The sequence below is a fragment of the Aureobasidium pullulans genome (assembly GCF_000721785.1).
Source record: "Aureobasidium pullulans EXF-150 unplaced genomic scaffold scaffold_28, whole genome shotgun sequence".
NCBI lineage: Eukaryota > Fungi > Ascomycota > Dothideomycetes > Dothideales > Saccotheciaceae > Aureobasidium > Aureobasidium pullulans.
The window spans coordinates 142,074-168,510 of NW_021941048.1; the positions used below are offsets into that span (position 1 = coordinate 142,074).

At 50.1% G+C, this 26,437-nt stretch overlaps 8 protein-coding genes across 8 annotated transcripts; 4 read left to right on the forward strand and 4 right to left on the reverse strand.

The window, feature by feature from the left end:
* Positions 1-582: 582 nt before the first annotated feature.
* M438DRAFT_359183 (uncharacterized protein) lies at positions 583-3,286 on the reverse strand (the record flags this gene model as incomplete). The annotated part of the gene is made up of 7 exons (XM_029907316.1): positions 583-881; positions 931-1,008; positions 1,347-1,498; positions 1,569-1,788; positions 1,876-2,216; positions 2,365-2,502; positions 2,613-3,286. The coding sequence occupies 7 exons, from the start codon at positions 3,284-3,286 to the stop codon at positions 583-585; spliced, it is 1,902 nt and encodes a 633-aa protein (XP_029756181.1).
* Positions 3,287-4,743: 1,457 nt separating this feature from the next.
* On the forward strand, positions 4,744-7,030 carry M438DRAFT_359184 (uncharacterized protein; the record flags this gene model as incomplete). The annotated part of the gene is made up of 4 exons (XM_029907317.1): positions 4,744-5,357; positions 5,434-5,764; positions 5,817-6,145; positions 6,220-7,030. 4 exons carry the CDS (start codon positions 4,744-4,746, stop codon positions 7,028-7,030), a joined length of 2,085 nt encoding a protein of 694 aa, XP_029756182.1.
* A 353-nt stretch (positions 7,031-7,383) lies between these two features.
* On the forward strand, positions 7,384-9,269 carry M438DRAFT_349250 (Aldo/keto reductase). The gene is made up of 6 exons (XM_029906350.1): positions 7,384-7,564; positions 7,629-7,752; positions 7,809-8,148; positions 8,201-8,370; positions 8,431-8,561; positions 8,802-9,269. The coding sequence occupies exons 1-6, from the start codon at positions 7,451-7,453 to the stop codon at positions 8,976-8,978; spliced, it is 1,056 nt and encodes a 351-aa protein (XP_029756183.1). The 5' UTR covers positions 7,384-7,450; the 3' UTR covers positions 8,979-9,269.
* On the reverse strand, positions 9,243-10,469 carry M438DRAFT_282600 (zf-DHHC-domain-containing protein; the record flags this gene model as incomplete). Its single annotated transcript, XM_029901312.1, has 2 exons — positions 9,243-9,466; positions 9,527-10,469. The coding sequence occupies 2 exons, from the start codon at positions 10,467-10,469 to the stop codon at positions 9,243-9,245; spliced, it is 1,167 nt and encodes a 388-aa protein (XP_029756184.1).
* A 198-nt stretch (positions 10,470-10,667) lies between these two features.
* Positions 10,668-13,878, forward strand: M438DRAFT_349252 (uncharacterized protein). The gene has a single exon (XM_029906351.1). The coding sequence runs from the start codon at positions 10,689-10,691 to the stop codon at positions 13,596-13,598; it is 2,910 nt and encodes a 969-aa protein (XP_029756185.1). The 5' UTR covers positions 10,668-10,688; the 3' UTR covers positions 13,599-13,878.
* A 1,259-nt stretch (positions 13,879-15,137) lies between these two features.
* M438DRAFT_349253 (uncharacterized protein) lies at positions 15,138-20,799 on the reverse strand. Its single transcript, XM_029906352.1, has one exon. It carries the CDS (start codon positions 20,430-20,432, stop codon positions 15,474-15,476), a length of 4,959 nt encoding a protein of 1,652 aa, XP_029756186.1. The 5' UTR covers positions 20,433-20,799; the 3' UTR covers positions 15,138-15,473.
* A 1,114-nt stretch (positions 20,800-21,913) lies between these two features.
* Positions 21,914-22,903, forward strand: M438DRAFT_258640 (NAD(P)-binding protein; the record flags this gene model as incomplete). Its single annotated transcript, XM_029899744.1, has 2 exons — positions 21,914-22,198; positions 22,331-22,903. Coding segments are annotated over 2 exons (858 nt in total), but the record flags the coding sequence as incomplete, so codon positions are not given.
* Positions 22,904-22,985: 82 nt separating this feature from the next.
* Positions 22,986-24,252, reverse strand: M438DRAFT_282582 (uncharacterized protein; the record flags this gene model as incomplete). The annotated part of the gene is made up of 2 exons (XM_029901311.1): positions 22,986-23,640; positions 23,702-24,252. 2 exons carry the CDS (start codon positions 24,250-24,252, stop codon positions 22,986-22,988), a joined length of 1,206 nt encoding a protein of 401 aa, XP_029756188.1.
* Positions 24,253-26,437: the final 2,185 nt, after the last annotated feature.

A 26,437-nucleotide genomic window follows, 5' to 3' on the forward strand; every position in this document is an offset into this window, starting at 1 on the left:
CGCGGCTGCCAGAGATAGTGATACATCGATCAGAGCTACCGAGACTCGTCGATGCATCTTTCCCATCAGAAACACGTAGATAGGTCTCCAGAATGTAAAAGGGAAAACTCCCAACCGAATATTCAAACAGCCGTGTGTGTCACCCTGAGTCGTGCAACAATGTTTTTGAATGGGGAGAGAAACACACCAGACTCCATGTGCATAATAAGCAATGAATAGCAATCTCAAGAAACAAGAACAGACACCAATCTTGTTTCCATATCATTTTCTGTCTTAACAACATAGAACAAACAATTGAAGCTCCATATTCCAACAGAGAGCCACATCCCTGGTCAGGTGACAAAACTAGATGCGATCTCTGCCTGCCAGATGCTACTTGCGCTAGCTATCAGAAGGCAGGATGATTTTGGAGTCGGGGTGATGGCTCAAAGAGAGGCCAAAGGATTTAGTTAGACGCAGCTGTCTTTGTTCATGCACCAGAGCTTCATAAAACACTTTGAATCCTGATGAGTACGGCTGAGGCTGTGCATGAGATGCGCGAAGCCCATTTTCTTGCTGACTTGACTTCATAAAGTAGTAGTACTAGATGTATATCTGACCAGGTATCGGTGGACGGACGTCTCGAGCTGTTGTAAAGCTGCAATGAGGGAAGGTAGCTCCGTCATAGTCAGCACCTTGATCTTCGATGACGTTCTGGGAAGCTTCAATAACGCCCCATTTCACCGGAAACATGTAGGCCTTCTCATCTTCCGGAAGCGGTTGGTGACAGGCAGCGCTGATCACAGCACTACACGTAGCACCAAGTGGCATTGTAGCAGGATAATGGCGGGTCAAGGTAAGGATCAGCACTCCTAAAACCCAGATGAGACCGATACAAATAGCTTGAGGGATGTCAGAATGTTTCAAGTGCAAGTTATGGATCCTTCTTACTGGTGATGATAGCCCAAACACTGAACCCGACGACAGGACGGCGACCATCAGGATTCATAGTACCATCGTACCAAAACCCTTCAACGAACGTAACGAACACCGATTGAGAAAGTGTCCAGTGTAGAATCGTTGAAAGTGAGAGCAAAGGGATGCTATACTTCATAGGCATCGAAATCGTGTAGCTTGACCTTTGGACACCTCGGGGTTCAGATACTCTGAGACTTTTCCGAGACGTGGAAAATCGAACCCACTCATCGTTGCAGAGGATTGCAGTCAACAGGGCATTTTATTGTATGTAAAGCATGGAGATCGCGAATTGCCAGATATTGACAAAAAGGACTCGTGAATAGAACTTGAGATTGACTGGGTTGCAAATCAGTGTCAGTTGTCGAAGGTGTCTCGGTAACAACACTTACTATCCGAGAACCCTTGTATGTTATCATGCGCGTAGTCGTTAATCTTGCCAAAGCCATAGTGAACGAAGCTGGAGGCGCTGCCGGCGGTATTGTTTATCTGGAACAACGAAGCAATAAGATATGCCACTCCGCCCGAGAGCACCAAAATAGAGCTAGTAAGCTGTCAGCGATATAGTCAACAGAACGAGTGATCAAGTATACGATGCAAGTGTCCAGATCCACCTTCGTAAAGTCGCTCCGTAGAACCAACGCTTAGTCTCCGGCCTCCACTCCATGCGTGGTCTGCCACGCCAATACTGTTTGTCTCTTGTGATTTTGGAGTAGTCTGTCAGGCAGATGTTCTTGGTGGTTTCGTCTTGGCGCTTCAAGAAAGAGGCGACAGCATCACCGATAGTACAGATAGCAGGATCATCTTGATCGAGACAGAGATATCGGGTCATGACTATGGCAACGAGCTTACAAAGTCCATGATACAAACAACTGAAGAACATTAGCATGTCAGAATACCAAACGGGTAAGTTGTACTGACTTATCAATATCGGCGCCGTATACATGACACGGCATAGATCTGAATTGTCGTGTTGACTTTGAAGACAGTAGTCTATTTTGTACCCGTATACGTTCCAATTCGAGACCAGACTGGGATCGTTCTTCCACTTCTCAGGTGATCTGCAATCAAAAGAATTGGTGGTAGAGCAGGCCCAGAATACTCCTGGGCCAATTAGTCGGTACTCCTCAGCAGCGAAGAGCAGTGGTAAGTCTTCGGCGACAGTGGTGTTAATGGCCAAGTCGTAAGTAGAGACTAGGATAACGTCTGATTGGGTCCCGAAAGACGTGGTGTAAGCCGAAAGACACTCCACAGGGTCCAACCTTATGCCGAAAGCTCCTTGTTGCATGCGATTTTGGTAGATGTCGCAATTTTCGCCTCGACATGGTTTTTGAGTAGTTGAATCGCCAGTTGTGTTCATTCAGGGTCGTTTCCACATAATGATGCGGCGGTATGTCTTGCAAGCCATACATAGTTATATTCTCTCTTGACTTGGCTTGCTCTTCAGATGCCCTGGCGTCAGATCGTGCTCCATTGATGAAACCCGGAGTGACGACAAGAATGACATAGGTGTTGACAGCAACAGTGCCGTAGACCGATAAATTGTACCTATCGTTCCGAGCATAGCATCAGTACCCGAGCTTGGAGAGGCAGCGACAGCGGCAGCAGCAGCAGCAGTAGTGGATGAGCAAAAGAGCCAGGCACTAAACTGTACTTACAGGAAGTGGAGCGGCAGTGAAGTCAAGGCGAAGAACAACCATAACAGCTTCTGCTTCCAAGCAATTGTACGAAAGTTATGGACGCTCGGTATTCCAATGTCGAGCCACTTGTAGCTTTTGTGAGCGAAATCGATCTGCGACCTCCTCGGGGCGACAAGCAACTGCATGCAGACGTTGGATGCACCTAACAAGCAAGTGCTCAAGATGTTGATCAGCACATGCAATACCGAATTCAACTTTGCACTCTGATCACAGTCGCCGCTGAAAATGGACTCGTCCTCAGCATCATAATGAACGTATAGTAATGATCCTAAGTTGATAACAAAGGTGAAAGCCGCGAGTCCCGCACAACCATTGAGCAAAAATTTGCGTTGGGAACGCTTAACGCGGAATGTTTGAGCCTCGTCGCTGTCGGGGTCTGCTTCCGGAAACCATGGCGAGAGCGCGGTGATAGAGGCAAATCTTGCCTGGGGGCCCACGTGCTTTGCGGCTAACAATGGTGTATCATCGTCAGTGTCCGTAGGCTCTTCGCCGATTGATAGTTGTGCTGAGACTCCGTTGACCTGCGAGGCATTATCGGATTGAATTGGCGGTGGAAGAAGGTGCTCGTGAGACAGATCGATGTCTGGCGACATGAATGCAAGCTCCATTTCCTCAGTCAGATCATGATCCATGTCGACGAACACAACGACTCGTTGCTGCAATGTCTGTTCAACAACGAAGAACGTTTGTGACAGCCACGATAAAGCCAAAGAAGGGGAAACTCAGTGACTTTGTTGTAATAGTTACATCTTGCAAAGCTGGAGGTTGACATGAACCCTGTTGCCCTGTAGGATCGCGCATTAGGGCTAGCTGGATGTGTGGATGCCTATAACAGAGATCTCATGATCCCCAAAACTGGCAGAGCCTCAAAGCAATCGCTGTGAAAACCGGAACGAACATGACTATGATAGATAGCCAACATGATGTCACTGATCTCGAGGAGTCCGTACAATGCAGAAAGACTGGCCGTGATCGAGTGACGAGAGGGATCTCATTGTCTTCGTCTTGCTCTTGGTTATCAACGACTTGGCGCGCTGGACCAATCATGGCATGGATGTAACCGCCTTGCTGCAGCCCAACCTGCGCCCCACGATATCTCAGCTGGATCTCAAGCAAAGCGGAAAGGCATTTGTTCTGCACGAACAGCAGATGGAGATTTAACGCACGAATGGTTGCGAAACACGACCAACCTCTCGTGGGGAGGAAAGCGAAAGCCCAGAGTCATTGAGACGGGGCCGAGTGCACCAATTCTAATGTCAAAAGCAAATGCTCCGACAGCAGACGGCGATAAAAGATGTACTCATCGAAAGGCATAAACGCGTTCGAATATGGGAGCTTGACCAGTGAAAGGCAATCGATTCGAGCTCTTGGTAGATGTGTCATCTGCTTCCGGTATCTCCATGAGTGAGCCACAGCTAGTCAAGCTCGTGGAGATCAACGCAAACACATGGTCCGACGACATTTAAAGCGACATCGTAGATAAATTCGTTGTTTCATTCCGCCAATTGACGAATGATGTTGGGGTGTGCCGCAGGGGAGTGCAAATGGGCGCGACTTTTGTCATTGTCGAGTCGACTGGACAAAACGTTTGGACTCGAAGCCTGCCCGGGCTGCTGAGAGGTCCCGCGTTCGAATCGTGGCAGGGGCCTTTCATTGCCGTTTTGCGCTTTGTTTCACGCTTCAGTTTGTTTACACAGGTTTAGTGAAGTCAATTCCGCGACCGCATCAATATTGGTTGAGATACTGGTGTTTTGCGTTGAGACTAGAGGCTCAGAGGCTTGAGCGTGGGCTTTGTCGGAGCTTCGAGGCTGCACTTTTGAGCTCGGGCGTCGCGTTCAGCGACTTGAACACAAACACAGCGACATTGAATCAACAAACACTTCGTGACAGGAGAACATCAAGATTTCAATGGAACATTAGTCATCGATCACTGACACTGCAATGCCTGGACATCCTCAACATTCTTGACGACGGTTCCATAACTCGCATGCGACTCGTTGTCAAGTCACGATACAACGGTCTCTCCCCGGAGCACAGCTCTATTGTTCAACACGCTCCAACAAGCTAATTCTTCTAGTCAACTTTGGTCATGGCTGCCCTATCACGCCGCGGTCGTGGAAATGCTCCGCAACTGAGTTGTGAACGTTGTCGAGAGCGGAAGGTTAAATGCGACAAATTGGATCCTTGTACCGGCTGTATTATCGCTGGAGTATCTTGCAAAACAATTTATCGCGATCGTTTGCCTCGCGGTCGCCATGCCCGAAAGTCCATTGGTAACCTAGAGCCGTCGACACCCCGAGTAACGAGACATGCAAATAGACGGGCAGCGGTCACGACTGCTGAAGCCTCATATAAGGAGCTCCGCGAACGTGTTGAGAACCTCGAAACTCTGCTCCAAAGTATGGCCAACCAAGGCACTGTACCTCCTACCACCTCCGACATCACAGCAGGCAGGGCAGCGATTCGAGCAGACAGGATTCCGACAACTCGCCGAGACCGATCTGAACAGCCCGAACAATGCCATCCGCGCAGTTCTGAGGGTGTCCTAGTGGATGTGCAACCTTCGCACAACAATGATGCTGTCCTCTGCGTTCATGCCGCGACGCAAATGGCTCTGGATGGTGGAGTTCTCGCGGCTTTGGGTATTGGTACAGCATCTCATTCACCTGTAGTCGATCATCAGACCGGATCCCTCTTAGACGCGTAAGTCGAGAGCCGAGATCCTCTGCAGCTATCGAGCAGCGCTTAATACTACCGATACTCACTGTCAGCCTTCCAGGACAGGCATTGCTCGACTCGTGGGCGTGTACTTTGTACAGATCGATCCTATCCTCAAGATGCTTCACCGGCCATCTGTAGAACGCTTGCTCTTGCATGAAGAGACATGTTTAGAGATCTCGAATAAGAATTCGTCAGCCGACGCACTTCAAAATGCGATATGCTATGCTGCAGCAGGCAGTATGACCGACCAGCAATCCCGATCACTACTGGGGAAGAGCAAACTTTTGCTCTCAGAAGAGCTCTGCAGTGCATGCGAGAGATCTCTGGTTAGTGCAAATCTGATCTCCACCAGTGATATGGCCGTCTTGCAGGCTTTCGTGCTATATCTTGTGAGTCTCAAATTTGCGCAACACTCCGTCAGTCGGCTCATCTATGGAGTAGTTTGCGAGAAAGTCCTTCGATGTGAGCACAAGTACTTGGACTTTAGTCTCCATTGCCGTAAGAATTGGTGAGAAGCTACGACTTTACAAAAGGACCAAAACAGATGAATTCTTCGAGACGCAAATGAAAGTGAGATTATGGCTTACCATCTGCATGCTGGACTACCAAACCGCTATGTCGCAACGCTCTGATCCACTAATCGATTACGGAAAAGTCAAAGAAGCGTTAGCTCAACTCCGGCATGTCAACGATGCAGATTTTGGACCATCAAGTCTTGTTGCGATAGAAGACCAGGAAGATCTGACCGATATGACATTCGCATATGTGTTGTAAGTGGATGTCCAACTCACTGCTTGTGCATGCTTTAGCACCTCAACTCGATGTGAAACTTACAATGTTCAAGGTTCCAGCACCAGCTCGCAGGCCGACTATTGAACTTTGATGCCTTGTCTGAAAATGAGAGCGAAGAGACACGTCAAGGATACGCTCGCGAGTTTGAGGAGAAAGCCTTGGGTGTCTTGCGCTTTTGCGATCCCGAATCTTCTCAACTGGCATGGTTCACTTGGCATGCAACGCAGTGTCACATAGCCATCATCCGAGTCTCCAGATTGCGTCCCTTATGCAAGTCCCTTTACAACAGCGATGGTATCCTACAGTGCCCTGCCAGAGATTCTGAGCTTCTGCGTATGACTCTCCGCGTGCTAGAGAAGACTCAAATGATGCATACCGATCCCCGAGGAGAACCCTATAGGTGGTATTCTACCATGCCTTGGCCCATGCTTGCCACAGCTCTATCAGCCTGTGGGTCTTGTAGCAATGCTGAATTGACATTGCAGGGATGGCCGGTCTTGGAATGGTGGTATCGACAGCACGAAGCTCTGATAGCACAGAGTGGAGATGATCCTTCGCAAGGTGTGCTGGCGAGTGCGATGAAACGTGCGTCAACTAACATCGCCGCGCTGTCTTCACAAGACTCCAACGGTGTCAGCACGGATGAGACAAACGTGTCCAGGTCACTTTTGGACACTTCGACGAACATGGGCTTTGACAATCCGGGAGCCATTCTTGACGAGCATGATACTTGCTTGAATCCCAATCTGGATTTGGCGCTGGGAGTGTTCGACTCCCTGCCGTGGTTTGCAGATGCTACGTCGGGCGAGCTGGACGCAATGTTTTTCAATGATTGGGACTTTTCCCACCCCACTCTAGAATAAGATGGGCTGCCACAGTATTGATGAAGCTTTATCAATCTTGTTTCATGTCACTATGCAGCATCTCGACCTTCAAGATCCCACCTAGCAGCTTCCGGAACTTGAGAATTGGAAAGCCCTTTCTTCGATTCTTGATCTGCACCAGATTGTTCACCACTTGATCTATGATCCACCCTTAATTTCTAAAGTTCTGTCTCACGACACAAGAAGTATTATCTAGATGGCTACAGGAGACGACCGCTAAAAGCCGAATGGGCGCAAGGCTCAAAATCCGAAGAGAAGCGAGCCTCAAAAGCCGAAGCTTAAAATCCGAACGCGAGCCTTACGACATACTATAAAGCACGATACAGACGACAAATTGGCAGAACTATCAATTTCCATCTCTAAATTCATCTCATTCTCATCCTCGAAAGGAACGCCATTATGCAGTTAGCACAAAATACTCTCGCCAATGCCTCAGACCGCCAACTCCCCACTGCTCCATTTGGACACAATGGTCCACTCGTTACTCGCCTCGGCTACGGATTGATGGGACTAGTGAGTGTGATCCATCGCTTGTTTTCCACGCGGTCAGATCACTGACACCACTACTCTTGAATAGAGTTGTTTCTACGGCCCTCCAAAACCCGACCACGAACGTCTCGCCATCCTCGACGCGGTATTCGAGCAAGGCTGTCGTTTCTGGGATACCGCCGACTGTTACGCTGATAGTGAAGATCTTCTCGGTATGTTACCTCTCTCATCGTCATACCGTCTTCGTCCCCTCCTGACTCAAACCCAGCAAAATGGTTTGCCCTGAACCCAGAGAAACGCTCCAAGATTTTCCTGGCCACTAAAGTCGGCTTCAGATTCGACAACGGTGAAATGAGCATCGACTCGTCGCCAGAATACGTGATGAAAGCTGCTGAAAAGTCTCTGTCAAGGCTTGGAGTCGAGTATATTGATCTATTGTATGCTCATCGAGTAGACAAAGTCACACCGATTGAGAAAACAATGGAAGCAATGACGCAGTTGAAAAAGCAGGGCAAAATTCGCCATATCGGGCTTTCTGAAGTGTCTAGCGAGACTTTGAGGAGGGCTTGTAAGGTGGAGAAGGTGGATGCTGTACAAGTCGAGTATTCGTAAGTTTTACCCGCGCTGGCAGTAAAGAAATGGTGGCTGATGATCGAGCAGTCCATTTTCGCTGGACATCGAATCTGAGCAGATTGGGCTCTTGAAGACAGCAAGGGAGCTAGGTGTCGCCATCGTCGCATACGCGCCTCTAGGTCGAGGTATGCTGGGCGGCAATATCAGGAGCAACAGTGACCTCTCTGATGATGATACGAGGAAGTATTCGCCTAGGTGTGAGTTTCATCTTTGACGAGGACTTCCACCCATATGCTAACAATCTTGACTTGTCACAGTCAGCGAAGAAAACTTCCCTAAGAACTTGAAGCTGGTTGATACTTTGACCTCCATCGCTGAGAAGAAGAATATCACTGCTTCTCAATTGACGCTGTCCTGGCTTTTGGCTCAAGGAGATGATATTTTTCCCGTACGTGCTTTCCCTGCCTGTCATTACCTTACACCCCCTTATCCCATTCTTCCTCCCTCTTTGTCCCCTTACCTTAGCTATCTCCACTGTGTTACTTCTCTTTCTCCCTGCCCTATCCCTTCCCTATACTTACTCTCTGTCTTTCATGCTCATCTTCCCTCCCTATCATTATCTCCCTATCAATCCCCCCTATCTTCACTCCCAAACCCTCTCCACATCGAAACTAACACCCTCACCCAGATCCCAGGCACGACTTCCCTGCCCCGCATCCAGGAAAACTACACCTCCTCTACCATCCACCTCACCAACAAAGAGACAGCAGAAATCAGGAAAGCATGTGAAGAAGCAATTGTACATGGAGCAAGATATCCCGATGACTTTTTGAAGGATACTTTTGTTGATACTGCTGTGCTGTGATATGATAGCTTAGGCGGGAGGTATTGAGAAGTGGATGGTTAGGTGGGGGGAGAGGCCACGAGGGTATCGCTATCGAGGAGGTTGTTGAAGAGGGAAAAGGACTTGCGTCTCGTCGACTCTGGATACACGACACTGGGTATGTTTAGCTGACGAAGGGCAAGAATATGTTTGAGAGTAAATGTTCAGAGAGAGAGAAATCGGCAACGAAGTTTTCGAACATGGGTTGAACGGGAACAGGTATTGCATAGGTTCGATGTCATGAATCTACTTCCCTTGCAAGACAGCGATGAAGTTACGCCAGAAACCAAGGTCGTAGATATTCTCTACCATATCCAAGCTTGTGGCTTTTTCCCACAGATGTTCCTGGCCTGTGGGAGCCTTTCCGTCTGTGGTGCTGACGAGGACTTGATCACTGATCCTTGGCCATGGGATGTATTCCTCCTCTTCTTCCGACTCTGAGGCAAGTTCGTCATTCTTGATGCCACTGGCTCTGTTACGATTGCGCAGCTGTCTTGCTTTACGCTCTTTGTTGTAGGCGTCGACGACACTTTTCTTGCCTATCCATGCTACACCATCGGTCATGTCGTCGCGCCAGTCTGCCCATTTGGCACTTTCATTTGTCGTCATACCTGCCCATATGAGGTAGACATGGTATCCGAACAACGCAAATGGCAATGGCAGGGTTGTAACGGCGAGTAAACCCACACCAGAGATACCAATACCACCAATGCTCATAGCAAACACAAAAGCATTGCCCAACTCGGCCCAGTATTGTTTTTCCAACCAGCCGTACTTGGAGTTACCCAAATGCAGGTGTGGAGATAGAATGTGCCAACAGAGATATGCGCCGTAGATTTCCACAATGCCGATACTGAGAAGGACTTGCAGGAACCAGCGGTAGTTATGGCGGCCGACGCAATTGTTGACCCAGGCGCAATGATGATCGCAGCGAGCGACGCATACACCACATAACGAACAATGTTTACTCCTGGCAGGCTTCACCAAATTGCAGGTGCGGCACACGTTCTCAGGACGGAAGAGGATGTGGTCGTAGGGATATGTTCGCATAGCGGCGGCATGGTTGGCAGGAGTGATATGGTCAACGGTGCTGGTGACGCAGAGGTAGGTAAAGGTATATGGTGCGAGCAATACGATCGGTATGGGTAGGATGAACTTGGTCTCGAGGTGTGGCAGGGCGGCTTTGAGGAAGAGGGTCGCACTGCCTGTCAGGAGTGTGAGGAAGAGAAGTAGAACGAGCGGGTTCTTCTCTTGAAAAAGATAATGTGTAAGTCGAGCAATACTGCGCGACATACGGCCGCCAGTATAACGTGCATCAACCCGACGGAATCCATTCGGGACGTAAATGCACAGCAGCCTGTGACTGAAGCCTATGGGAGTTTTGCGTAGAGCGGGCAGTCGTCCGAATAGGGCGATAAACGTAAAGAGAGAGATAACCACCACAGCGATGATGGTGTTGCGAAAGGCGATCATGATGGATTCCTGCTTGTGCCTTCCATTTTCGAGAAATTGGGAGCTGTCAAATGTCAAATGTCAAGTGAGACAAGGTGGAAAGTTGACGCGGGAGGTGCTCGGGAGAGACACGTCATTGCCCTGCCGAAAGTGGACCCTGACTCGGCTTCAACGCGTGCCGGCGCGTCACTCTCTGTTTTCGCCAATGAGGCAGCGACCATTGATATCATCCAATCCGCCATGCCGCCGGCCGTTGTGTATACAGACATGGACGACTCGGCGGGTGTACAGGGTGGAATCTTTGATGGCTTGAAGTTTTTCATTGTACAGCGTGTGCCTCAACGCTCACACTACGTCTCGCTGGTCGAGAGTAACGCCGGCTCGGTGGTCAAGCTCGAGGCTCAAGCTGACTATCTGATCGCCGACCATGTACGCCATGATGCACCACCTGGTTCTTTATCCTACAAGTTCATCGAGACTGCCATCAAAGAAGGCAGTGTACCGGAAGACGAGTCAAAGTTCCTTGCTGGACGCCCAAAATCCACCAACCCAATCACCACCAACACATTATCCTCAAGAAAAGCCACCAGAACTCCTTTTACCACTGACGACGACAAAATCTTGTATAAATGGGTGCAAAAGGCCAATAACAGCGGTCTAGCTCTTCAAGGCAACAAAATCTATCAAATCCTGGCCGCACACAACAACAGGCACACTTACCAATCATGGCGCGATCGTTATGTCAAGGCCCTAGCCTCCAGACCTCCTTCTGGATGGGAAGATCATCCAGACGAAAGCTTGCCTAGCTTGGCTTCTTCGATTGCCGATCTGTCTTCAACGGCCCTTCCTCGCTCTACACCGATCGTGAGGCCTTCAACCTCGCCAATGAGAACAATTCCTAAAGCACGTGAGAAGTTCACAGACGAAGACGACGAGGAGCTAATCTCCTGGGTGAGAAGAGCTTACAACAAAGGTGAAGCTCTCCAAGGCAACGAGCTGTATAAGAAACTGGCAGCCAGGAACCCTCGTCACAGCTACCAATCCTGGCGTGGTCATTGGGTCGATCTTCTCCAACACACAGTGGATCTTGACGAAGAGGTGCCAGCTGAAGATGATGCCCCTGTTGCTCGGCCATCCCCATCCCCGGAGCCACCAATCAGTCGGCCACCAGTGAAGCGTGCAGCTTTCAGAGTACCTCCAGCTGCCTCGGCATCCGCTGCATCACCACTGAATCGTAGTCCGCAGTCTATTGCACCACATTCAGTGATCGCTTCTGAGGAGACACCATCTCAAAGTGTGCCTTCTGCATCACGTCCTGCTACAGCCTTGAGACAGTCCGCGACAAGAGTTTCACCGCAAACCGTCGCCAGAAGCCCACTGCAGCCCCCTCAATCTCGCCCTGCTACAGCATTGAAGGATCAGGCTAGCACTCCAGTGGCTACAGCTCCGGATATGGGCTCGCCGGTTACGTCTCAACAGAAGCAGTCGAAGCAGTCGACGCAATATCGTCAGCCTCAATCACAGCCCTCTGCCAATCACAAGTCTGCATCGACTGAGCTTGATCCTGCGATTTACGACGACTCCAAATTCACTGATGAAGACTACGACCTTCTCCTGAACTGTGCGCTTGACATTCAAAATGTTCGCGTAGGCCGCTACCAAGAATCCTGGATGTCCTTTGCCGAAGCCTACTCCAAATGTACCGCCATTGAGTGGCGTGCTTACTACGAACGTCGTGTCTTACCTGTTGTGCTGCAGAACGAGGATGATCCAGAGTTTCAGAAGGGTCGAGGTGATGGTGAATGGGCCAGATTCTGGCAGAATCAGGGTCAACCTATCAAAACTTTGCCGCATCTGAAGAAGCGTGCTGCCGCTGATGTTTCGAAGACCTCAGCGGATATTGTTGACGCTGAAGATGAGACGACCCCTCGCGCATCAAGAGCAAGTGCGTTGAACGAAGACCAGGATATGGCTGATGTGTCCGACATGTCGACCAAACGAAAAGTACAGAACGGTGAAAATGCCGAGCAAGGACCTTCGAAACGCCGTCGCACAGAGTCACCACAAACTGTTCCTGCCGAGGCAGCGACTCCTTCAGGACCAGCTCAACAAGCGACAGTCAAAGATGATGAGATTATTAGTATCTCCAGCAAAGTCGACCCGTCTTCGAGCTTCCTCGCTGATGAAGAAGAGACAGCGCATGAAGCTGAGGCAGCACAACAGCTGCGTCGAGAAATGGAGGAAACTAGAGACGCCCGCCATCAGTTGACCAGAGCAAATCTCGCTCGTATCGAAGCCCAGAATGGGTTTTCTGAAGACGGAGAAAAGAGAGGCATTGATCTGGAGAAGGATGAAGAAGATGATGACCAAGCGGACTTTATCGATGTTCTGGGAAGTCTTCTGCCACCCGGACTAAAAGAGAGAGCCATGGAAGCAGCCGAGGCGCGTACTCATCAAGCAGATGAAGAGTACGCTGATGATGATGAAGATGAAGTTGAAGACGAAGACGTTCCAACACCGCAAGAACAGCCCATGGAAGAACGCGTGTACGACCCAGCGTTCCTCGAGTCCAGCCCAGCACCAGAGCCAAATTCCTACCAATCATCAGCAGAATTCCTCGCCAACGACACTCAAATGCAACTCGACCCTCCCGAAACACGACCCTGGGAAGCTTCTTCCGCGCCGTCTCAACCACAGGAAAATTTCAGGCAAGACACTCAAGCAATCTACGACGCCGAAACTCAACCTTTCGACCAGGACATAGCGCCCCCACCCTCCCAATTCGACGATGAAGACCCAAATCCTTATTACAACACCGACTCCCAAGTTCTCGCCGACGACGAAGTGTGGCCCTGGGTGGACTCCCAGATCGCCCTCGGCTTCTCCGAAGAATTCATAAAAGAAGCTCTCCGTGTCACATCTCTGAACCCTAAACTCGCCAAATTCGTCTTGAAAGCCAGAGGTGGAAGGGTCAATATGGCGGGCGTGTGGACGGAGGAGGAAGATGCGGCAGTTGAAGGAGGAGATGCCAATGCTATGAGGGTTTTGGAGAAGAAACATGGGGTTGGTAGTGTGATGGCGCGATGGGACTTTTTGAAGGAGTGGAGGCATGATCAGGAGGTTGCTGAGGATGAACAAGATGTGGGATAGATGTGACGAGCATAGACATTTCTTCCTCTGTGGTCAAGCCTGTATTACTCTGTTCTTCTTCCTGCCTCGAGCCGTGGTTATCGTGTAGCCAATATTGATGCGAGAGAACAATAATTAAAATCGAGACACTAACCATGTCTCGATCATGTCAGCACACTCACAGATTTCCAAATGAATCTTCAAAGAGGAGGTGCTACCGCACTGTCGTCCTAATCTACCACTCCAATCTCAACAACATCCTACCTTTCGACCGCTAGATTTAGTTACCTTCTTGCATCTAGAGGGGCGGGCCAGAGCCCATCCTGTAGTCGTTTTCTGCTCCAGTGCATTCAGACTCCAGATCGCTGATCTCGCCTCTGACAAATTAGACGCTATGATCATAGGACTGCTGTCTTTGCTTGTCGGTAGTAAGCTCTTCTCAGACCTTGTCAATTCATCATGTGCTCTAAACGAGCTTGTCCTTGATTTACACAACTTAGCACTGAGATAGAAGGGAAGGGATGTTACGTCAGCTTCTGGGTACAGAGTAAATGTGTGTCAAGATATCAGATTGATGCTCCAGTATATTATAGAGATCAACAAAAAGAAACATCCTCTACATTCGGTGAACGTGTGTGTGTGTGTGTGTGTGTGTGTGTGTGTGTGTGTGTGTGTGTGTGTGTGTGTGTGTGTGTGTGTGTGTGTGTGTGTGTGTGTGTGTCTTGTTTGAAAGCGATTGAAGACAACAACCTTGACAATGTCCGGAAACAGAGTAGTGGTAATCAAGGAAAATCGTGGAGTCTTGCACAACTTTCAAATTTCGCCAGGGAGATAAAACAGCCACCACTTCCCTGCTCGTCAGGATACAACAATTTCCTTTGTTTAGCCAGTGCTGCCTATAAATCTCATGGGGTGCTTCTATCCCCTTCCTTCCTCCTCCTCTTGCACGACTCTTCCAACACCGAGATGAAGTTCGGAGCACAATACCACTACCGCAATGATTGGTCCCATGGCTGTTAATCTAACAACCCACTCATTACGGATATAACGCGAACTCAACAGACCCAGAAGAAACGCAAGGATACAGCATGTCAGAGCAAATGGTTTGCATAGTCGAAAATGCAATGCTAGATTCAAGTGCCAGTACAATAGTCGTAGTTGTATCTGGTTCGTGTTAACAAGTTTTTCTAGTCAAGACTCTTTTTGTTCTTGGCCGCTGTGTAAGTGGAGAGATTGGTGAAGAGGAGAACAGGGACGAAGAGGGGTAAAAGGTAAGAAAAGGGGTAGCACTGATACCTTGATGATCTCCATGGTTCTTGGTAATTCTCACCCCTTTTTCCGTCCAAAACGGGTTCAAATGAGCGAGCTTACTGCTGGTGATAGATGTCCGTGTATGATTTCTCCGAGACGGCTGATAACAAAATTGGGACGCTGGTTGATTGTGACTGAGGAGGTTACCGGAAACAAGTAGTGTGCTTCTGCTGTTACAACAAGAATACGCAGCAATATATAAAAACGACGGGTAGGATAAGGTCATCTTCCGTGTTGCGAGTGACTACTCGCATCTATGCTTATGCTACATCTGATTACGTCATAGTGCCGACCTCCACCACCACTTCATTTCCTCGGGAGAAACCTCCTTTCTCGTCATCTTCTTTTGTACTGGCTGAGATGGGCATTCATTGGATCAAGCAATGCTTGCTTCAAGAAGATGGATTTCAGCTCAACCTTGCGAGTAAAGGAAATCCACTAACAAAGAATGAACACGTCAAGATCGGCAAGCGTTTGGTTTGAAAGAACATGAATTTTATAATGAAGTGGTATATATACAATGCAATGTATGTGAAGCAATATTGTGCTTCGAAAGAGATATGTAGTCATGATGCAGTAAGGGATTTATCCAGCTCTACTTGCTCCCGCAGGAGCAGCAGCGCCACCTCTGCCTTTTCCTCTTCCACCTCGTGGCTTGGAAGACTGGCCTTGAGTAGGTGGCTGGCTTGATGCAGCAGGTTCTGTCTTCTTCTTGTCCTGTGCGGCTTGTTCTCCCTTTTTCTTCTCGGGTCCAGCTTGCTTGCCTCCTCCCTTTCCGCCCTTCTTCCTACCAGCTTGCTCAGGCGTCTTGCCCTCTGCGATAAGTCTAGCGAATTCTTCATCTTCCTTCATCCTAGCGGCTTCCTTGTCCCACCACTCTTGGAACTCCTGCTCGGCTTGGATCTCTTGAAGACTTCTTGCCGCAGCAGCTTCTTTGATAATGTCCTTTTCGTATTGTTGCTGTTCGAGGATTTCTTGCAGAGACAATTGGAGTGCGGGTTCTGCTGCTCGCGGAGAATGGACGATTGACTGGATGGAAGGGAAAGACTGAGATGAGAGATCTGGAGGTGGTGGAGGCGCCAACGTGGAGGCGGCTGTTTGCTGTGCAGAAGCCTTGCGTTGAGGCTGAGGTTGGCTCTGGCGGGATGTGGGTGATGGTCTGGCTGGTGCGAAAGGCGAAGCTTGTGCTTGTATTCTAGGGGATGCAGGGGCCGGGGACTTTCCGCTGACCTGGTTTGAGGGAGCGCGTTGAGGACCGAGTCTTGGAGATGGCTGATTTAAGACGATAGGTGAGCCAGGACCGATGTTCTTGGGTGAAGCGGCAATAGCGGCAGCAGGCTTGGATGATGGCTTCGGATTGGCAATTGTCTGACGCATGGTCAATTGTGGCGTGGTGCTGGTACGAGGAGTGGGCGGCGGTCTGCCTGATGGACCGGGAGACGCAGGCTTGTCGCCAATGACGTCTTTCAGAGATGGGATCTTCTGTCCAGATACCACTTGCCATGGCGAGGCGACCTTTGCGGCAATCTTTTCTTCAATCTCCACGACAGCGGACTGTTGTGCCTGTTGCATTTTCTTGCGCTCCTTCTGTGACATCTTCGCAGCAGCTCTTGCAGCTGAAGCATCCTCTGAAGCCTTCTCTCGACTTGCTGCAATGCCTAGGGAAAGGTTGGAGACACGGCTTGAAGACGCCTGTGCCATGATATCCTTCATCTCCAGCTTGGCGCCAGGCGAAGGTGTAGCTGCCCAAGGTACACTGGATGCACTCGCAGGTGTTGCGGGCGTCATAGTCGAGCCAAAGCCACCTTGCTTGGGAGTGCCAGCATGAGGCGTGGCCGCCTTACCTTTAGGGTCCAGCAACGAATCAGTAGGGGTGCCGACCGCAGTATCTCTGCGCAGAGCTGTCTCCAAGTCTGATTCTGCTCTGACCTTCGTTCCACCAAAGTCCAATGCAGATCCTTCTTCGATACTCGTACCCAGAGATGACACGGCTTTACCCTTGGGAGCAGATTCAATCGCGGCTGATTGTGCATCCTTGGACTTCCTCCGTGCCTTTTGTTTTGCATGTCCACTGTCCTCAATGCTGCCTCCTCGGAAGGAGTTAGGACCCCAGCCATCAATGTCTTGATGCTTGGTGTGTAGCATGATAGAGTCAAGCTTGATCTGACGGTCGCGGTCAATCAGAGCTGCGAGCTCAGGATGACGTTCATGAAGCATGGCTTCAGCGCGGCCACTCTTTGCGAATGGCATAAGAGCGAGCTGATTATCGCGAACGATGTCGTCCAGCTCTAGCAGCAAATCTTCGTCGAGCTCATCGAGAAGTCCTCCCTGAAGCATGCCTTCCAAACTCAGACACAGGTACTCAAGACCTGCGTCCTTGAACTCGGTCACTGAGCTGGGTGCGATAGCATTGAGTAGACCGCATACATTGCGAGTTGTGACGTGCTGACCAACGACCCTTTGACAGACTTGTGAGAGGCGATCAAGCATGAGCTCGTTCGCAACAGCCATGACTTCCATGACAACATCAAGGAACTCATCTAGGTCCGCACTAACAATGTCGTCGAAGAGCTCCTCACCAGCGTCTGTATAAATATGGCGAATGACCATACGGAAAATATTTGACTCGATATGCTGAAGGTCGACGTCCACAGCATCAGAGGCGTTCTGTAGCATTCCACGTCTTTCTTCAAGCCATCGACCACCAGCGCGCCCCATGAACATGCCTTCGAAGAAAGGACATCTCTGGCAGACCATAGATCCATGAACAAGGACTTCATCGTCAACAAGCTGAACTCTGATATCTCCATTGGCAAAGTAGCCTTGGTCTCTAGCAGCAATGTCCAGATCCATGTGCAGACACTGCTCTGGCTCAATCATCTGTCTGACTGCAGGCTCCAATTTGAGAAGCTCAAGCTTCGCAGCGATCTTCATCAATTCAGTGCGGACTTGTCTGTATCTGAAGGCCATCTTGGGTGAGTGTCTAGTGTGATGCCAGAAGTCGACAATAGTATCAGTGTAGCAGTAAAGCAAGAAGTCGACAAGAGTCAATATGTCGAGTCCCTGGAAGATTATAACAGGTCGGCCGACAGAGTCGTGCTCGCAGGTCATCAACTCAGGCACGCTGAAGACGCTATCGTCTTTGAGTGACTGGAAGCCGTTTCTCAAAATTCTGCTTCGTCCTGCAAGGATGAATTGATGAGCGGGGAAGCGCAACTCAGACACGTTGGTCCCAATGATGGCGTCGAACTCGGCAAAGTCCTCATTTGACGTTTGCCGCAAATGTTCCTCAAGGTCCTTTTCAATGTCCTTCGATTCAAGCAGTTGTTTGCGGAGGAGTTGCACTTCATCTGGCTTCTTGCGACCTTGCCAGAAGCGTGGTTGTGGCTCCTCGCTCTCGCTGTCAGATTCGTCTTCATGGACAGGAAGATCGTGGAAGCAAAGAAGAGGAAACAGATCTTTCCAAATGGTCTTTTCTTCAACTAAAGTCTGTGTTTTGGTGACATCGCAGTCTCTGCGAACAGCAGCATATGCGCCGTACGCTGAAGATCGTACTGCCGTGACACGAGACAGTCCAGCGATACGAGAGAACTTGTAATCCTTTGGCTTGTACTGAACAGCATCCATGGACTTTCCGTCCTTAATCTTGGTTCTTCTTGATCGCTTCCAGACACTGCCTTCTTCGGTGGTCAAGATGATTGATCCGTCAGCATCTACACCAACATCGCGAGCGGCCATGTTGTTTTTCTTCAAGGACCAAATCTCTTGCGGCGCAGAAAGGGCACCTCGAATCTTGGTCGGATTGGTAGTGGATGCGTTGGCCTGATCTTGTCTTTGGCTGACTGATAAGGTGTAGACCTCTCCGCTGCTTGACATGGCACAAATCGTGTCTCCACCAGCCGTGATCTTGCTGATGTGATTGACAGTGTCATCGTATCTGGTAACTCGGAAGCTATCCTTCAGAAAACTGCTTGAGCCATCGAGAGGGAACTGGATCTTAGCGTATCCGTAGTTGGCGAAGACCCAGACGTCATGATTCTCCAGCAGACAGATGGTAGCTCGGTCGATGGCTACAGCCGAGACAATGGGAGCAGCAAATCGAGAAGCTGCAACCTTGCGAGGGGTGATTTGGTACTCGAGCGATCGTGCATCCGAATCGACAATGCCAAGCTGGCCTTCGTTCTTGCCGAAAGTGTACAAAGATGTAGAAGTGTATGCGACCGAGTGGATGCGTGAAGCTGCGACACCAATGACAATCTCTCGCTTCAGGGGTCCAAAGATCTGCGCTGGTACGCAACTGACGGGGTCCTCATCTGTGATGCCAGTTTTCGGAAGGGAATATCCGAGTTGGCCATACAAGTTACTACCCCAGGAAAAGACCTCTCCACGAGCATCGACAGCCAAAGTATGATTCTGACCGAGCGCTACGGTCGCAATCCCTTTGCGAGAAAGAGCGCCATTCTCAATGCAGACGAATCTGAAGCGGGATTGTTCGTCTCCAGTACCAAGTCGGCCACCAGGTCCGTGACCACACATGTAAAGGTTTGACTCTGGATCGGTAGTCAAGACTGCTGTTGACAGTTTGGCCATGAAGACGTCTTGGATAATCAGAGGTCTATTCTTGACCACCCAAGGCATCGATTCGACAGGCAAGGAGCGTGGAAGAGCTGAGTGGCCAGTTTGCGTGATGACAGGATCGAATGTTGCCCAAGTCTTCTCATAGTCTCTGACATATTCGCGGTAGAAGCGTTGTAGCAAATGATCCGGACGTTTCAAAGTAATGCGCTCTGGGTATTGTCGGTCATCCTCATCTCCGAATCCAAGGGTAATGTTCTTGTTGCTTCCAAAAGTGTAGACCTCATCACCAGAAATGTTTGTCGCGAACTCGATAACTCGTGTCCTAGCCTCTTGTTCATCAGATATGTCAGCCTCCTCTTCACTGGCATCAGATCCAGCCCTAGGACGTCCTTGGCCCTCCGGTCGCAAAGTTCTATCCTTGATTGTCGCAGAGTATAAATCCAACGGACCAAGTCCCTCACGATCCTTGATTTTGACCAAGCCTCCTCCTATTCCTCTTCCAAGAGCATCTGATGTATCGCGCTCGATAATGGCGCGAGCGATGGTGATGTTGCCGAAGTAGAACGCGCGATGTAGGGCGGTCCATGAGTTCTCGGTGTCTTGCAGATACAGATCGATCAGGGGATGCTCGACAAGAGCCTGTGCAAATTCCAGAGCGTTCTCGGAGGTCGAAGAGGCGGCATGGTGAAGTAAGGTCATTCCGTTGGCATCGCGCCAGTTGATGTCGGCTCGAGTAAGCGGTGGGACATTTCCTGCATGTGGCGAGAAGTGTGAAGGCTTTCGAGCCTTTGCCGTAAGTGTAGGCGAGGTACTCAGGGTACCCGGACTCGAGCTTACGGCAGCGGGAGACTGCATGGATTGTGCCCTGTGTTGGTGTGGACGGACATTGTACGAGGCCGTCTCGAGTAAATGTCGAAATCGGTCGACATCATCTTGAAGGTAGTACTTCCACAGGTGGCTGCTCATGTGCCGGGATTGAATGGTCTGGCTCTGCGACACCTCGCGATGACCACAGCGGATCAAGGCGTGTTTAAAGGTGTATAGGCAGTGCCGACTGGAGAGAGGGAGGGGGGAAAGGAACCGGTGGACGGTTCTTGTTGATCAGATGAAGTTGTTGTTTCTTGCGACAGCGGCGAAGGCGATTTGTTTTGTGTGGAAACGGAGAGAACGAGAGCTGTGTGGGTGGCGACTGCTGTTTCGGCTTCGATTTGCTGTCGGATCTGGTGGTCGCGAGTGCTGTAGTTCCTGTTATCGGTAGCTATGAAGCTGTGATTCGCTAGCTCGAAGTAATCGGAGTGGTCGAGGTGATGGGCGAGGATTACAAGAGATCAACCCGGCATGGAGGGGTCGAGGACAATGACATGCGGGACGAGGCTCGGACCAATCGTCAATCGTAAAGCCGGCATGCGGATCCATCCTCCTCCCTGAGCACTCCCGATGTCCAACGACTCCACCACATGTCTATCGTGTCGTCTCTCGTTTCTCAGGGAGCCATAATAGGCTCGTAGCTATCCCCTCATACCCCTCTTGATCATGCCACAAGTCTACAAGTGATTACATGGTCGTCTTGGCATCACGGAATGCGGCGAAGCTTCGAGGAAACGCTATCACCGCGCCAGGGTGACAAACACAACGTGTTTCATGAAGCATTTTTGTACCTCAGCGATGGTGGAATAGATTTGTCGAGTATGAAAGAACTCTTCTAGGATTTAAGAAATAGTTCAGACCTGCTGAGAAGAGTCGCGGACGATCTGGAGTTATGGTGCACGTTGTTTGATTTGGAGCCACTTCCTGGGTTTCACACCCACCTGTCTCAGCACTCTTTGCTGCATTCTGCTTGACTGTCGCCGAAAAGTCTTTGCAGATGGTTTGGCTGAACAAGGTAGACTACGAATTTACATATCAACACTTAGACTCGAAGGAAAGGCTCCGAAGCTCGAGAACACAAAGGTCACTGGAGCTTAGTCAGCAAACTCCACCAATTGCACTTCCCAATGTACGCGCCGACAACCACGAATCCACAAACATCGAAGAACGAGACACACCGCATCAAACGAAACAAAAACCACAAAGATAAATCCCCTATAGCACAAAAAGCCCACCAAAATATCCCAAAGCATTCAAGTCTAGCTTCCACCCATCTATCAAAACAGCCCAGCAACTCCAACCACACAATGCCCGAAGTTTCCGCTCTAACGACGGATATCCTTTCCCTCCTCACCCCCTCTACCACTCTCCTCCTCCTCTTAATCTCAACCCTATACTCCATAACCCTATCCCCTCACCCCCATACCCCTTCATTCTCTCTAGATTATCTCCTCCACCTAACCTCTATCCTTTTCCCTCCCCTCCCATACATCTACTTCCTTACCATCAGCTACATCCTCACTCTCCTCGCAATATCCAAACCCATCCATGCTACCCCGTTCTTGATTGCTGTATGGTACACAATCCTCTACGGCATCCGCGCTCTGAACACGAGATTCGGCAATGGAAAAGCCAGAAAAGTGGTTTGGGGTCAGCAGATTGCGGTGGTTACGGGTGGGGCGGGAGGGTTGGGTTGGATGATCGCTGAGGTTTTGGAGAGGAAGGGGTGTGGGGTTGTGGTGTGGGATGTGAAGAAACCTGACGAGTGGACAGAGAATGAAGATGAGGAAGGAATTAGGTGGTATAAAGTTGATGTTGGCGATGCTGAGGCTGTGGAAAAGGCTTATGAGAAGGTGAAGAGAGATGTATGTATCGTTTCTTTTCGTCATGTCCCAAAAAGCACATCTTTTCCTTTCCAGTATTTGCACCGTCACGAAAAAGAAGTAGTAGCTCGGAAGGGAGTTGGATCGCATACTGATACTACGTGTAATCAACAGCTAGGCACCCCAACCATCCTGATGAACAACGCAGGAATCGTAAACGGTCTCCCCTTGCTCTCCCTAACACCATCTCAATACACCCGGACCTTCAACATAAACACACTCTCCCACTTTCACTCTTGCCGCACCTTTCTGCCAGCTATGCTCGCAGCACCCCTGGGCGGCACAATCGTCACCGTCTCCTCAGTGCTCGGGCATCTAGGCGCCTCCCACCTAACCGACTACACCGCCTCCAAAGCCGCTCTCCTCGCTTTCCACACTTCCCTGTCCGCAGAAATCGCCTCTTTGCCTGCTGCCTCAAATCCAGGCGCTGAGAATATCCGCATGGTCCTCGTCAAACCAGGTCAACTTTCCACGAATATGTTCTCGACATTGAAGAGTCCAAGTGACTTTTTCGGACCCGTGGTTGCGGCGAAGGATTTGGCCATGGAGATTGTGGACGCTGTTGAGAGGGGCAGAAATGAGGTGCTGTGTATGCCGGTATATGCTTGGTTGGTTGAGTGGTTGGGGGTGTTGCCCGTTTCGTTGCAACGAGTGGCTAGGTGGGCTAGCGGAGTTGATGGGGCTATGGAGAGTTTTGGCGGCGGGAGAAAGAGAGACTGATCTGGTGTGGTTGCTGGTATCGATATTTCAAATGTATGGCTGGGTTGTTTCAGGTTTCGAAAAGAGAGCTGAGGGTCCAGAGAAGACCGAGGGAAGCCAGGGCTGCAGTGCCAATAGCTTGTTTGCTCCATGTGGATGCTCGATCCAGAAGTTTAGCAGTACCGAAAGCATCTTGTTCGCCCTGCGATGGCGAAACAGTGGCCTCAGCAAAGTCCACATCAGCCGTCACATTCTTCATCTCTTCCATCAAGTCCCTTGACTTCTGCATCAAGTTTTTGAGAGCTTGGAGATCGGCCTTCCACTCGGCCAAAGATTCTGCTCCACTCTTGACCTCGTCGACTTCGACACCTTGTACGTTTCCGAAGAAATCGACAACTTTCCTGTTGCGAGCCTCGTGTTCACCACCGTTGAACAGATCGTAGCGGATTCCGGCATCGGAGTGGACTTTGACAGGATCGTAGGAGTCGAAGAGTTGACCCAGGGTGACGTTGCTGCTTGTGGAGTGGATTTGCTCTTCCAGGAATTCGAGGTTGTAGTAGGTCCAGCGGTCAATGACAGCAACACCGACGTCTTGATCTGCGTGGTGGGAGTAGGAAGATTGGTGAAGAGCGGAGGAACCAGTGGCAATGATGTTCGGAGTGTAGAATTGGCCGTACATGGTGTTTGCCTGGCAGGTGTCGATCATGAAGAGCAGCTCGTTGTATCTGTTCATCACCACAAGTCAGTCCTCACATTCCAACCATCAAGGTCACATATGTTCAATACCTCTTCTTCTCCCACATCTGCTCAAAAGCATCAGCCAAGTCATGCGACGAGATCTCCTCTGCATCCTGGAACTTCAAAAACTCATTGCCTCCATGTCCAGTCATGTAAATCAAAATATTGCTCCTGTCATCCGTCATCAATCTCTTACTCCTCGGGTATGACTCTGGCCATCTATCCGTAAGCAGACGAATGAAATTCTCCACCGTGACTTCATAGCCACGGTAGTCCACTTCTATACCACTGCCCATCGAGGAAGCATCGCGGTCATCGTAGAGGTCGAGTTCGCGGGATTTGTCATTAAAGACACTGCCGGGGAAAGAGTTGCGCGGGTTACATGCCATGTCGTCAGGGAGCATGAGGATGATCTGGGAGTCGGGGATACCGAGGCGTTTGACGGTGCGGTAGAGGGAGAGGGTGTTCGCGAGATGGCGGTAGTTGAACCAGAAGCGGGAGGTCGAGACCAGGACGGCCCAGTTGGACGTGTGGGTTGCTGAGCAGAGACATGCGAAGAGGACTGCCAGCAGCAAAGCGCATTGAATGTGGCCCCTCATGGTTGCGACAGGTAGACGCAGCAGACGTCAATCTTGTCGAGTGTTTGGTAGAGACAGGGTGGTGATAATGCAGCCCCTCGAAACTTGGTGCACGAGCGTCGAGTCGGTCTTGAGATGGACCGAGGTCCCGATGCCGGGCGGTGAAGTCTCAATTCCACCTCGCGTCGTTCATTCCGCTTTCCTCCATCTACCCTCGTTTACGAGTACATCTCGACCTCATTGTCCCTCACTGCAATCTTGATTCTAGCTGGGAAGGAAGGTGATGTCATGCTCGAATAGAAAAACGGTAAAGACTGTGATAAGGCCGGAAAAGGCGCAACAACGCAACAAAGAACCAATTTCCATCTTTCATCTTCCATTACTCCTCTTTTCTCTTTCTTCTTCTTGGTCGGTTCCCACGAAAAAGGAGTTATTTCTTTCCCCTCTTCTTACGAGAAGGTTTGGCAACTGGTGTATAGTCAGCACTGTTCCTTGACACAAAGCACGGTCTGTTTAAGCAATAGATGATGTGTCTTACTGGAAGCGTCGTCTTCACTCTCGACAGGTACCTCGTAGTGGATGCTACCTTCGACCTGGTCGTCTCGCTTCCGCTTAGGGAGCTTGCCAGCACGAACTGCTGCGCGGGTTGAGCGGCTAGTTAGCTTGTTGGCTTTCTCATCCTTTAGTATGACACGCGAAACTATCTCTTCGTAGTTTTGTTGTTGAATTTTTACAGTATCTGGGTCATCTGCAAACAGTCAGCTTGGCTCTAGGATATGGCTAATCAGGAGATCTTACATCCTCCTAGCTCTCTAGCAGTGATCGGCAGAGGCCTAGCTTGAACCTCCCTCGACCGCTACATAGCTGCTACGATCGAGGGAGTAAGGTGCCCCGCTCGTTGCTGTAGAATTCTAAACATAGAGACGCTTTCCTCCCCGTTGAATGAGCTACGGCGACGTATATCCGGGCGTGGATAGTCTTCTGTGCCCGGTTAACGTAGCGGCATAGTATCTTCGTCGGAGCTGACTACGTCTCGCATGCCGCCTCTGCTTCTAGGCTTAATGTCTTGCATGTTTTGCGTCCTAAGGTGTGAAAGAGTAAGCAAGTTGTTGTGATAGGGGTGCCTTGATACGAGGTTGGGCGGATGAGAAGGGAGCCAGGGGCGATGGTGTGGCAAGACGTACCTTCTTGTTGTATATGGTCTTCTCCTGCGCAGGAAAAGGTGCTTGTGACAAGCTTTGTTTGGAGGTTGGTGAACAAAACAGCCAGCCGCGAGGAAAACAGCACTCCGGTTCGCAGCTCACGGCGCCAAGATACTGCTGCGTTCTACGACGGAGAATTTCAGTGGTTGTCTGAATCAGTGATCTGGACGATTGCGATCGTATACGACAGAGAGCGAGGATATGTACTGGTGTGCTCGCTGTGGCGTGGCAACACTGGAATATGGCAAGGGCATGATGTCTTCTCTCCGTCAACCACGCTACTGCTCTCAAGAGATGGGCCAGACTCTGGATTACAAGCAGAGCTGTCATCAACCATTACCTAGTCCTCTCGACCTCTTGATGAAGAGCGGTTGGATCTGCTAGTACCGGCGAGCCGACCATCATCCCTTCTATGTCTTACCCTGTCTATCATTATGCCACCAGAAACCCACGCCGCTATGGCATTCCACGAAGCTGGTTCAGCACTGTGCTGCGCAACATCAGCTAATCCGTCACAACAGCTCAGACGAAGGAAATGGTATGCGAGAGCGAGCTATGTATTGAAGTAATGAGAGCACTATTTCGCCCCTCAGGCGAGTGTTATCAGGTCGAACATGTCACCCGTCACCTTCCTTGCCTCTCATACATCATCTCCTTCGCTCCAATCAACCATACTTTCCACTCTTGAAAAAGCGCAGCGATGTCTGCATCTTGATCCACAGTATCTACGAGCAGTAACGGTCGAGGACCATGTTCGAAGACGTTGGATACGTATTCTGCTTTCCTCCGCATCTCGAAAGGAGGTCCACGGCGTTACAGACCATCTCTTATTTACGTCGACATCTCATGACCCTCGAGTAGACATGTATTGCATCCTTGAACCAATGCAACGTTTCCTCCATCACTTCCGATGGGGTACGCGGGCGTTGACGTTTGAGCTCAAGGTACACTGACGTGAGAGTCGTATCGCACTCCCCTCCCTCTCCTTCGGGATTCCAAAATAG